General features: G+C 41.3%; 1 protein-coding gene across 11 annotated transcripts in view; it reads right to left on the bottom strand.

Moving 5' to 3' along the window:
- The window catches only part of LOC102974348 (NACHT, LRR and PYD domains-containing protein 12), a 46,412-nt gene that overhangs the window by 19,067 nt on the left and 13,602 nt on the right, over nucleotides 1-13,743 (bottom strand). For 9 of the 11 annotated variants that reach the window (XR_003677858.2, XM_028482504.1, XM_024128133.3 and 6 more), the window contains 4 exons: nucleotides 9,543-9,630; nucleotides 8,438-8,482; nucleotides 4,088-5,747; nucleotides 2,027-2,116 (listed from right to left, as the gene is read on the bottom strand). Coding sequence is in view for 10 of the 11 variants with exons in the window: in XM_028482504.1 (XP_028338305.1) it covers nucleotides 2,027-2,116; nucleotides 4,088-5,747; nucleotides 8,438-8,482; nucleotides 9,543-9,612 (1,865 nt within the window). In the remaining variant the exon portion in view is untranslated. The remainder of the gene's footprint in view (nucleotides 1-2,026; nucleotides 2,117-4,087; nucleotides 5,748-8,437; nucleotides 8,483-9,542; nucleotides 9,631-13,743) is intronic. The other 2 variants (XM_028482508.1, XM_024128134.2) reach the window with 1 other exon arrangement.

Genomic DNA, 13,743 nt, shown 5'->3' with positions numbered 1-13,743 from the left:
ATGGGAGGGACCCTGGTCCCCACCAGCAGAGGAGACCTCCAGTACTTCGAAGGCCAGGGGATTGGGGCTGCCCTTGGAGTAAAGTGAAGTTTTCAAGGCAGAAAACTTGCTTCCTCTGTGGGAGGGGAATCTGGCTATAAAACCCTTGAATTCAGAAATGTGAAACAGAATAGAAACGTACCCTGATGGGAAATCAATTTTCAGAGGGAGGGGGAGGGGTGGGGGAGGGCTTGGGAAGAGTGGAAGGAAAGGGCGGGTGGGTGGGTGAATGGGGCAAGGGAGCTGTGAGAGAGGAGGGGAAATGGGGTGGAAGGTAGGGTGTGGGGTGGTGGCTGGGGAAGTGGTAGATTGGGGGCTTAGGGGGAGAGAGACCTAGAGAGACAGACGTGTTCTGATGACCCTCTTTGTGTTCCAGAGCACTAGTATTCGACACCCCAGAACTACTGCCGCTTCTGTGTGTGTCTCTCCCCAACTCTAGCATCTGGTGGACCTGGGCAGACAGTATATAACACCCCCATCTCTGCTTCCCCCCGCCACCCCTGAAACTAGACTGTAGATGACTGGAGCAGGAGTGGACATTTGACCCATCCTGAGCCAAACAGATCCTCACGCTAGAGAATCTGAACAGAGAGGCAGATTTCATAGCCAGGATGGTGTCGGGCAATGAAGCAGTGGGTCACTGGGAGTCGGGGGCAAGGTCAGAGTCATGGACACCGGGGCCACAGCTGAGGCCTGGCCTTGGCTGTGGGGGAACAGAACCGCATGCTTTACAAAGGCCCAGTGCCCTTCAGAGAATCACAGTCTGAGGCCCCAGGGAACAGACAGAGAAGCAGAGAGGAGTTGATCCCGTGACCCCAGACCTGCAGAGTGGCATCCCGACCACTTTTCACTTCCTGCAGTTGTGCTGAGTGAAAATCCACTTTACACAGGTCCTTTTTTGTTTAAGCTAACTCCACAGGGTTCTTGGTCTGGGCAACCAGATTACTGCCAAGCCAGAAATTTACACCAGAAGAGCAGTTGCAAACCACAAACCATCAAAGAAAATGTCGGAACTGGCGGGGAGGTGCATCAGGGAGTGATGGGTAGTGGGGATTCCTGCATCCCAAGTCTCCAGGAATGAACTGGACAGGAAGCTCATTCATGTTCTGGGCGAGTTATATCATAAGAAACAATCAAAACAGGCCTGGGGTTAACCCCGGGCTTACAACAGGGCCACCCCTAAAGGAATCCTTCAGGGCTGCATACAGAGGACACCAGCACCAGCTGCAGATGAGGACTACTATCATCATTCAGCCCCATGATAGGAGAAGCCTCCCCAGTCCCCAGTGGGGAAGCAGGAGTGGGGGTATGGGGTGGGAAGGGGTACGGGGTAGTGGAATGGAGGGCTTTTATGTATTAATGTACTTTGTTGTTGTGTGAAGTAAAATAAATGCTCACAAAAGTACAAAAAATAAAAGTAAGTGAATTTACTGGCTCGGGTGAGTTTGGATAGGCTACCTCTTCCTCTGGGGCAGAAGGGAAGGAAAGCAGACACTGATCTGTGTGGTGAGGAGGTGGGAAACCAAGCAGGCTCCTGTCTGTGTGTGTGTATGATGTGGACAGACAAGCAGACAAGGCACCTGAGAGTGAGCGAGGACGTAATGTCCAGGTGGGGGATGGGGGCTTCAGAGCAGTGGCACTTGGGGGAATAATTGCGGAGGAGGATGGGGGTGGGGAACGGAGGGAGAGAAAAGGAAACCAAGGGGAAAAACAGTGGGAGTCTGGAAGGAAAAGGCAGGGGAGTGGGGTAGGTCCAGGACAGGCATCAGACACAAACTCTTGGGTTTTACAGCCTGACACCCACTTGCTACAGCAAAAAGAGGACATACAAAAGAAGAAGAGGCAGGAGGGGTTGGCAGGGATCGCTGCCTGACTCCCTACCCCTTCTAGGCTTGTATCGTATCTTTTCATCAGCTGGGAGTGTAATTTCTAGTAACCCAGTCTTTACCTGCAAATACCTAAGAGTTTAAAGCAAAGTTCAACTTACTTCAGGTCTTTGACTTTACAGTATGGGTTACGCAGTGCTTGGCAGAGCAAGTGGAGTGGAGAGACTGGCCAATTACGCAGCTGGAAGGGCCTAAAAGAGATGAGAAAGCAAAAATAAAATCATTAAAAACAAAATTTTAAGTAAAAGGCTTATTTTGGCTTCTGCTGCCATCTTAGTACTAATTTACAAAAACCTTAGGAGGTATTACCCCATTTTGCAGATAAGGAAATTAAGGCACAAAAAGGTAATTTGCCCAAGGTCACATAGGAACAGAATGAAGGTCAGTACTCAGGTCTGTCTGACACCAAAGCCAAAGCCATGGTACTGTATGCCAGGCACCGAGGTAAACACTTTACACACAGAATTTATCTCATCTGGTCCTTAATCCAATGACAGGTATTGTAATCACCATTTTGCAGATGCTCAGGTCAAGTGACTTGCCCAAGCTGTCTGTACACTGTAACTGATTCTTGGTTGTCAGTACTAATAGAAGAATTAACGACAATAATTGAGAACTAGGAAAGTTCAATACGGTTGACCTTTGAACAATATGGGGGTTAGGGGTACCAACACCCCCACAGTTGAAAATCCCCGTAAAACTTCACAGTGAGCCCTCCCTATCCCTCCATATCGGAGGTTCTGCATCCGAGGATTCAACCAACCTCAATCCTATAGTACTGTAGTACACATTTATTGAAAAAAATCCCCATGTAAGTGGACCTGCACAGTTCAAATCTTTGTTGTTCAAAGATCAACTGCAGTAAACTCTCAGTCAACACGCTTGGGAAAAGTGGGTGTTTTTGTGGGCGTTTTTTTTGGGAGGGGTTAAACTTTGAAAAGAATTTAAACCTTCTGATGAAAGCAATGGGGTTGAAGGATGGGGACTCCATGTAAGGCTGATTTTCTGGAAACCCAAAATGAGCTAGAAGCCCCTTTGTGTTTCCATCAGTGCTTAAAATCTCTCAATGTATACTGTCCATTATTTTACTTTATAATATACAGTTGGATTGAAGCTGTCATGAATTCATGAAGACACTGTAGCCAAAGTGCTTCGTAATTCCAAGTCCATGTAACTTCTCATACCCCTTCCCCTCTGGTCCCAAAGTCTTGCTGCACCTCCCTTCCCCTCCTCACTTTCCACAAACACACCTATGCCATGCTCAATTCCACCTCTATGCTACTGCCCACTGAGGAACTAACAATTACCAGAGGAAAGACTCGGGTTAACTCACTTCCCAAGCTGAGTCTTCTGCCCACTCCTGTCTCCTTCTCAAGGTCCCCTACCCCTCACCTGGACCCACGACTAAATGACAGGCACTGTCCATATTAATCTGAGTACTGAGAACAGACTCATGACCAGTGACATTTTCCAGACAATGCAGGTATAAGTCTTCTTGGCTGCTTTAGTAAGTCAGTAGAGCTGTATTTTGTAGTATACAGAGTACATACTGTGTAAGTGGTTTACCTAAGCCTCTGAACTCCAGCTCTCAACTCTCCATGTAGGTGTGAGTCTAGCAGAAAGAACCCAGGCTTTATAGCAATATACACAGGAGTGCAGCTCTGTCCCTTACCAACCTGGAGCTCTTTGAGGCCTCAGTGATGAAGTATATGTAGAGTGAGGACAAACTGACCATTAAGTTTACAACTTTTTCCAGAATAGTCATCAACACCAAAATAGCAGAGTCTTCAATGATGATCTTAATGATTTATATGCTCATAACTTTTTATAATTATAAAGCACCTTCACAGGGAGACAGTGAAGACTAATGGACACACACACTCACATACACACACAGTGGCTAGCACAGTGCCTGGCACATAGTTAAGTTCTCACAAATGTTAGCTTTCCCTCGGTGTCTACCTTGGCCAGTGTTCAATATGTGATAGATACTCAATAAATCCTTATTGTGTTGATAGACATACAATATGGAAAGCAGAAATAATTCAATTTATTTATTGACAATGCTAGAAATGATTATGTGCCTGAATACTTGAAATAAACAAGAAGGCCTATCATTTCTGTAGGCCAAAACACTGGTGAAAAGACATTAGTATACTCACTGATTAAGTGTCAAGGTTGGTGGCATGAATGCTGAAGCTCGATCTTCCTCCTCAAATCCAAGTAGATGCTGACACTTCAGAGACACTGACAGGTGACTATGACTGCTTTTTACACAGAATGACATAGCCAGAATGTCCATTTTTGTATAGGTAGGTTGAAGCAGTATAATTGACCCTAAATCATCAATTATCCTTTTTGCATATTCTTCTTCCTGAATCTCATACAAACAGTGAAACAAGTCCATTGGCTCAATCTGTAACCTAGAAGATTTATCGTTTATTTCTTTCTCAGTCCACTTCAATAACTCCTCTCGAAGTCCTGGAGAGACTTTTCTCCCAAAAGTAGTTTCCACAGACTTTCCCTTTCCTTTATGTAAGAGGCCAAATAAGAACTGTATTGTTAATGATGAAAACCCTTTTCCATATTGTTGGAATATTTCTTGCCACGTTTTCCCCACTTGATCAAAAAACATCCAGCTGCTGTCATTCTTCAGGGCATAGAACACAGCAGTCAGGAACTCTTGGAAACTGAAGTGAAGGAAAGTATAGACACTGACACCTCCTTCAACTTTTTTCAAAAAGTGATTGAGAAAAGTGCAGTTGGTATCATACACTCCTATCCCATGTCTTCTGAGGTCACTGATTTCAAACAGGACCTGCTGGTTCTGCAGTCCCTCTGCAGCCAAAGAGCAAAGGCCCCACAGGCAACTCTGTCCCTTCCACACCGAGATGCCTGTAAGGGTTTTGAGGCACTTGGAAAAGTAGAACAGATACACATCAGTCATGGTTTGAAGTGATCTCATAAGAGTCCTGTCACCATCTCCCTGTGACTGCAGGACACTGCAGATCATCCAGGAGATGATGGGAAGAGAAGACATAATGTCAAGGCCTTCATTTTCTCGCAGACCATAAAAAACTCTCATTGCAGCATTAGCACCTGAAAACTGACTCAAGAAATATGCTCTTTTTTCAGCATCTGTAAACCACAGGATCTCTGCCTGGGTAGCTTGTTTTAACAGAGAGTGAAGCTTCTTCATGGTTGTAGGCCGGGCAGTTATCAGGAGGGAGGATTCAGGAAACAGTTTTTTCCTCACGAAACTACATAAGAGGGTCTCTACTGGCTTCCTCTCCAGGGGATTGGCACTAAGATCCTCTTCCTGGTCACCTACAGGGTACTGAAGCTCAGGAAATCCATCAAGAATGAACAGAAGCTTCTCTGGATATACAAGAATAACATCCAGGATTGGTCCGTCTATATCTTGAAAAGTGTTAGTGATCAGGTCAGCAGCACTAAGGTTAGCAAAACGGCTTATTTCTCTGCAGTTTACATAGATGAGATAGTCAAATCTGCCTGGAGTAACCATTCCTGCTGCCCAGTCAAACATGAACTTATGCACCACAGCTGTTTTCCCAATCCCAGCACATCCCTGAAGCACCACAGTTTGGGATAAGCTGGAGCCCTCTTCATCAGGATCAAATATATGTTCCATCTCAATAAAATTATTTTGTTGAGGAATTCCGCATGGTGGCTTTTCTGATATACAGTGTTCTTTTACAACAAGCAGTCGTGACTCTATATGCTTGCCATGGTGATAACATTTGTCAACTCCTTTTTTTAGGTATTTTTCTTTTAGATGTTTTCTAAATACTTTCCTGTAATCTAATGGGGTGACACCAAGAGTCAGTAATCACAGAATCCTAGACAACAATACAAACAACAACTATAACTAATACTACCATCACCACCATCTCTACTCAGATGTTTCAAAGGCTCCTCAGACTTCATGCATCTGAGCTCTTGATTTCTATTCCACTGCCCGCCCCCACCCCCAGAAAAACCCTCCTCAGGGCTCAGAAAAATGATAGGATTCATTATTTCTTTTTTTTCCCTTGAATCCTCCACATCCATTTAGCAAGGCCTATCATTTATATCTCCAAAATAAGCCTCCAATCCATTTATTTGCCACTACAACCTCAAATACCACCCAAGTACAAGGCACTATCAACTCTTTCCTGGACTGCTGAAACAGCCTCCTACTCATCTATACTCTTGCCATCTATGGCTCCTCTCCGCACAAGCAGCCAACGTGATCTTCTAAAAATATCAATTACATCACGTCACTGCCATGGCCCAAAACTTTTCAAGAGCTTTTCATTGCACTTGATATAAAATCCAAAATCCTTACCTCATCCTACAAGGTCTGCTACGATCTGGGCCCTATCTACCTTCACTCCCCAGCCTTTTACATCACTCTCCTTCTCAGTCCCTATACTAAAGCCACACTGGCTTACTTTTAGTTCCTCACAAATGCCATGTTCTTTCCCACTTCCAGGCCTTTCCACCAGCTATTCTCTCTGCCTGGAACACACTTCTTCCTGCTCTTCCCATGGAGATCCCCTTCTCATCCTTCAGACCTTAAACATTACTTCCTAGAAGAAGACTTCCCTGACCACCCAGTTTAAAGCAGATCCTCTCTACTATACCCTCTCCCAGGACCCTGTTTTCCCTTTATAGCACTTAGCACAATTTACAGTTGTCTTGTTTCTTTTTTTCATTATCTGTCTTTCCCACTAATCTACATGAAAACAGGGACCTTGTCTGTCTTTTTCATCATAGTACCCTAAGTACCTAGCTGGTGCCTGGAACATGGTAGACACTCAATATTTATTGAAAATGGCTATAAGTGCTTGCTTTTGAATTAAAAACAAGCCATTTATTATGCCTATTCTGTGTCAGATACTGTACTAGGCCCTTTACATACATTTTTAAAAATTTAATCATCATAATAATCCCATGAAGTAGGTATTATCCAGATTTTATAGTTGAGGAAACTGAAAACTTATAACCAGGGTTATACGTTCATGGGTATGCAATCTGTGCTTAGGCCTCGTGCTCAGAGGATCCATACTTGGTGTAATGCTCTGCTGTTCCTATCTTGAAATTCTTAATAATTTTTGAACAAGGAATCCTGTCTTTTCATTTTGCACCATACCCCACAAATATGTAGCCGGTCCTGCTTATAGCATTGGGTAACTTGTCCAAGGTTCAACAGCTAGTAAATGGCAGAGACTTCAATTAAGACTCAGGTTTGTCTGAAGCCATGGCCTTTATGCTTAAATACTATATTACATAGTTTTTTCACTTTCTGCAACTAGAAAAAATAATCCAAGGAGTCAGTTATCAAGTTCAAACTTCTGTTATGTGAATATCTAAGCTAGTATTTTCCAAATAAGTTTCTTGTGTAACATTTTTGCAAGATATTAATAGGAGAGCTGTGAAAAAGGTGTCCAGTGGTCAAATAAGGTAAGGGGAATGCACCTTCTATCTCATTTTAGAGTTTCTCAATACATACTGGCATATGAAAGGCTCTGAGCGAATCAACAGTTAAAAAAGAAAGACTGTTTAATTTTGTTTAATCCAGTATTTTCTGGACTTAAATGACTACAGAACCTTTTTTTAAAAGCAAAATTATTAACTCCTGGAGAATAGTATTCTGTAGAATTCAGGTTGGGGAATGCTGATCTAGATAAGTGTTTGCAAACTTTTTCTGTAAAGTCCCATAAATAGATTAGGCTTTTAGGTCTCTGCTGCAATTACAGAAATACCTTGGAGATATTGTGGGTTTAGTTCCAGACCCCTGCAATAAAGCGAATATTGCAATAAAGCAAGTCACTCAAACTTTTTGGTTTCCTAGTGCATATAAAGGTTACACTTACACTAACTGTACTGTAGTCTATTAGGTGTGCAATGGCATTATATCTAAAAAACAATGTACATACCTTAATTAAAAAGTACTTTATTGCAAAAAAATGCTAATCATCATCTGGCAACATAGGGTTGCCACAAATCTTCAATTTGTAAAGAACCACAATATCTGTGAAGTACAATAAAATGAAGCGCAATAAAACAAGGTATACCTTTACTCAGCTCGGCCATATTAGCGTGAAAGCAGCCCTAGACAACATGTAAATGAATGGGCATGGGTGGTTCCAGTAAAAGTTTATGTACAAAAACGGGCAGCTGGCTGGATTTGGCCCACTAGCTGTAATTTGTTGACCTCAATCTAGATCATTCCAGAAGCAGACTGGTCTATTCTATCCATAAAGTCCTGTACATCTGGTGCTTGACTACCATCATCAGAGGTCCTCCTAGTACTTGAATATCTATTCTAAATGATATAAAAGTCCTATTTGATATGACAGTTTGGGACTCCATGAATAGTACCAAAAAAACCATTGACTGTTGCTCAGTGAATATGGGGGAAGAAATGGGAGAGGAGTGGGGATGAGTGGGGTTCATGGGAGACACTATTCCCAAAACAGAAAAAGTAAATCAGAAAAGACATCTACCTGTAAGCTCCTTCCATGAAAATGAAGCCAGAGAACTTGAAGCAGCTGTGGGAGGAAGAGCTGGGGTTAAGAGTATCGCAAATACACCTTTGTACCAAAACATGAAATACACAGAAATTTAGTCACACTGTTACAGCCATTCATGCTGTTCCCCAAACAGAAATAAAACAAAGAAAGAAAGCCACCTCACATCTATTCTAACTTACCAAAAAGGTGTTTCATAGCTAATGTCCAACATAAAGTAAACCTAAGAAATTCCCACACAAATATATTTAGGGTGTAAACATTTATATTTATATGATAAGGAAAATTTTAGGCATGAACTTAAAGGGGCATTCATTATTTGAAGTGACTGTTTCTGGTATTTTGTTTTCCTTTGAACGTTAGCTTATTGCTTCTGTTGGAGCTTCTGTTGAGCCTAACTTGTTAATGAGAAAGAATAAGACATTGTTGATGTTAGTTTGACAGAAATATACAATGACCTACATTCAAATGCGCGCGCGCGCGCCCACACACACACACACACACACACACACACACACCTTCACATTCCTATAGGTTTTTAGTACTTGCACACCTTTATAGGCAAGAGTGAGACATAGTTGGGAGCTGTGACTAGGTGGATGGGAGGAAGCAGAGTATGGAGAGACAGATATTAGAATGTGGCAGAAATGGGCAGCAAGTGAGTGGTCTGTTGAAGATAACCAGTTTCTATTCCCCATAACTAAACATTCCTTGGAGTTCAGGAATCAGCCACATGGGGAAGGACTCCAGAAATCTTCACTCTTTACTCTTTTGTGCTGTCTCCTGTGAAAATCTGTGGTTACAGTAAAGGAAGAGACTTAAGAGTCTTTTATGATTATAGATGCTTTGGGGACTATGGAGAACATTACAAACACCAGATGCCTCTTCACAAAAACTGTGGAGAGATTATTAATGGGTAAATTCTGTATCCATGTAATACCTTAGTATACATATACCTATACACATACAACACAATTTTAAAGATTCAGAAAAATCCCACAGTCCATGAGGAGAAGTAGGGGAAAGAGAATGAACAAGATTACCTAGATTATACCCTCTTTTACCTCATTCAGTTACTCACCTTTCTGTTCAGACAATAAGCTCCAGGTGCAAGCAGGTTCCATATCTTTTCGTTTCTTTTGACTGTTCATCCTGGCAAATCAAGAAGACTGTAACCCAAAACAGAAATGATGACTGTAAGGCCTGGTGGAAGCCCAGAGTAAAAAAGTAACTCAAGAAAGACTACTCAAAGCATCACAGAGCTGGGGAAGAGAGAAGGCCCAGTAACCAAGTAGAGAGCTAGCATGGGACTAGGAGATCACAGGAAGATAGACCAAAATCAACAGTCTTCAGCTTGAAGGGAAAAAAAAAAAACAAAACTAAAGAGAGGATAGAATGTCCACAGACTTTTGAAGAGTACAAATACGGGAAATGTCAAATTGAGCTCTAAAATGCGTTATTAAGGGAAGGATAGGATTTAGGCAGTATACCTCTAATGTTTGTGGTTAAGATAAGAAAGAATGACTGTGTCCTTCTACAACACAGTCAATTTGGTACCACTGGTAAAGGGAGAATTCTAAGACCACGGATTAAAATACTGTGGTATAAGAGAAAGAGTCTAGAGAGTCAGGAGATCCAAGCCCTAGTTCCATTTCTATAACTATCTACCTATGGACCTTGAGTAAGATTCTTCTACTTTCTGAATCTGTTTTATTATTTTCAAAATGGTGGAGAGAATGTTAGCCCAGGCTTCTTTCCAGGTTGAACATTGTAAGATCAGTGGTCCTAAGTCCCAGTTGCACATTAGAATTACCTTCACACCACCTTCCAGAATTTGTTTTCTTTGTTACAGTATTACTTATCAATTTCTAACACACTTGATTATTTTCTTATGAGTTAGGTTTATTATTCACTTTCAGTATTTCCCCCTTAAATTGAATTATTGGCCCCAATTCTCAGCCCTTGTCATGAACTTGGCAGGTCCACACCAAAGAAGTGGCATTTATTTTCCCACCTCTTATCTTTGAGCTCAGCTTTGAAACTTGCTCTGGGTAATGGAGTGTACACAGATGTGACCCAAGTAAGGGCCTGATATGTGCTTGCACAGTTGTACATGCTCCCTCTTGTGATTCTGCCACTGGCATGAGATGAGCCATGAGAGAAACAAGCCCCAGGTAGTCCACTCATCCAAGGATGAGAAATACATGCAGTAGAGCCACCCCAGTTTACTCATAGTCCTGCAGCAAGAAAAATAGAGTCACCCCAGCCCGAATGAGAATTGCCCAACAACAGAACCCTGCCCAATCAGCTGAGTCCCAGCTGGCCTCCAGATCGGTGAGAATAAGTGCTTAATTCTTAACTTTTCATGCCACTGAGACTTCGTGGTTGTTGTTATGTATTGTTGTGGCAATAGCTAACTAATACATCTTGCTAGAGAGTAAATGCCTAGAAAGTGTCTGACACAGAGAAGACATTCATTAAATGTTCATTCAATAAACTGAATAAATGAATAAAATTTTAAAAATAATACAGTGCCTAGTCTGCATTCCTAATCAATTAAATCAGAATCTTTGATGATGAGGTTTGGCATCGACTTTTTTTTAAGTTCCCAAGGTGATTCGAATACGCAGCCAGGGAAAAGAGCCACTGTTCTAAGAATTAGTTATTTTTGATAGAGAGTATTGGTGAAACACACGGGCTTTGGAATCAAACAGATGTGTTCAGGCCCTGACTCTACCACTTACTATATGACAACCACGGAATTAACATCTCTAAGCCTCAGTTTCCTCAACTATTAAATAGGGATAACAACAGTTTATAACAACAGTTGATCACAACCTTTCTTAAAAGGTTATTATGAGGATGAAATAACAACAGTTGATCACAACCTTTCTTAAAAGGTTATTATGAGGATTAAATGAAGTATGCATATGAAGTATTCAGTACACTACACGGTACACAGTAAGGGCTCAATAATCCTAAACTATAGCTAATGTTGGCATTGCTGTATCATTTGATAGAGAGTAAAAATGTCTGAACTCAGATAGACCTTACTTAAATTCCATTTCCACTGCTTTCTAGCAAGATGACTTTGAGTAAAGTTACTTAAACTCCTGAGACTACAGTAACCCATCTGTAAAATATGGTGATAATAATAACTACTTCATTATTTTGTTGTGAGGATTAAATAAGATGACACACATAAAACTCTTAGCAGAGGACCAAGTGCAATATAAATAATGTTAGAGAAAAATAAGTTGGCATTTGTTATAACTGACAGAAAGAAGTTACATTCTATTAAAATCTCCACATAACAACTTCTTATGAGACAGTGTTCCCAGCACAGTGTTATATTCCCACATCCTGGGTTCTTTTCCCAGTCGCTAGGAATAGCATGTCCTCTAAAAAGTAGAAAAAAATTCTCTAGTTACAAATTACTCCAGTAAGCACTCCTGCCCTCAGGTAATGGAGCTGGAGGGGTACATGGTCACTCACTCTCTTCCTAGGCAATCTCTACGATGCCCATGATTTCAATCATTCCTTACAACTCCTAATTGTTTATCCCAGTCTAGCCCTCTTCTCTCAGATCCAGATTTATTCATCTAAAGGCTTACTCAACATCTCCACTTAGATGCTGACACCTCTCTTTTTCTTACCTCTGTTGGTAACTACTGTTTGGTTTGTCCAGCATTCTTTCACTGATCTTGGTTTTGATAAGATATCCCATATCTCTTAATGGAATAATCAGATTCTCTGTGCCTGAATTTTAAAACCTGAGTGGGAACTATAGAGACTGAGGTTCTGATACCCAAATGCCCCAAGCTTCCTTAGTTCCTGACCTCCCTGAAACCTTGTTTTTGAGCACTTCATGTAGTTTCAAGTAACTCCAGTATCCTTCCAAAAATCTCTATTTTTGCTCAAGTTAAGTTATTCAGAATCAATTTCTATTACCTGCAACTAAAGAACTCTGACATAGAAATTATACCAGAAACACTAACAACAAACAATCAGAAAGAGAAATTAAGAAAACAATCCCATTCACAGTTGCATCAAAAAGAATAAAATACCTGGGAATAAGTCTACCTAAGGAGATGAAAGACGTGTACTCAGAAAACTATAAGACGCCGATGAAACTGAAGATGACACAAAGAGATGGAAAGATATACTGCACTCATGGATTGGAAAAATTAATATTGTTAAAATGACCATATCGCCCAAGGCAATCTACAGATTCACTGCAATCCCTATCAAAATACCAATGGCATTTTTCACAGAACAAATATTCTAAAATTTGTGTGGCAATACAAAAGATCCCAATTAGCTAAAATAATCTTGAGAAAGAAAAACAAAACATAAAGTATCATGCTACCTGATCTCAAACTATACTACAAAGCTACAGTAATCAAAACAGTAGGGAACTGGCACAAAAACAGACACAGATCAATGGAATACAATAGACAGCCCAGAAATGAACCCACATTTATATGGGCAATTAATCTACAACAAAGGAGGCAAAAATAAACAATGGGGAAAACACAGCCTCTTCAATAAATGGTGTTGGGAAAACTGGACAACTACATGCAAAAGAATCAAACTGGACTACTTTCCCACACCATATACAAAAATAAACTCAAAATAGATTGAAGACTTAAATGTAAGACCTGAAACCATAAAACTTCTAGAAGAAAACATAGGCAGTACACTCTTTGATATCAGTCTTAGCAATATTTTTTTGGATATGTCTCCTCAAGCAAAAGAAACAAGAGCAAGAATCAACAAATGGGAGTACATCAAACTAAAAAGCTTTTACACAGTGAAGGAAACTATCAACAAAATGAAAAGGCCACCTGCTGAATGGGAGACAATATTTGCAAATGATATATCCTATAGGAGGTTAATATCCAAAATATACAAAGAACTCATAAAACTCAACATCAAAGAAACAAACAACCCAATTAAAAAATGGTCAGAGGAACCGAATAGCCTTTTTTCCAAAGAAGACATACAGATGGCCGACAAGAATAAGAAAAGATGCTCAATATCACTAATCATCAAAGAAATACAAATGAAAACCACAATGAGATATCACCTCACACCTGTCAGAATGGCTATTATCAAAAAGACAGTAGGGCTTCCCTGGTGGCGCAGTGGTTGTGCGTCCGCCTGCCGATGCAGGGGAACCGGGTTCGCGCCCCGGTCTGGGAGGATCCCACATGCCGCGGAGCGGCTGGGCCCGTGAGCCATGGCTGCTGAGCCTGCGCGTCTGGAGCCTGTGCTCCGCA

Source organism: Physeter macrocephalus, chromosome 21 (genome assembly GCF_002837175.3).
Source record: "Physeter macrocephalus isolate SW-GA chromosome 21, ASM283717v5, whole genome shotgun sequence".
In the NCBI taxonomy this organism is placed as follows: Eukaryota; Metazoa; Chordata; class Mammalia; order Artiodactyla; family Physeteridae; genus Physeter; species Physeter macrocephalus.
This window is presented reverse-complemented; position numbering and strand designations above follow the sequence as displayed.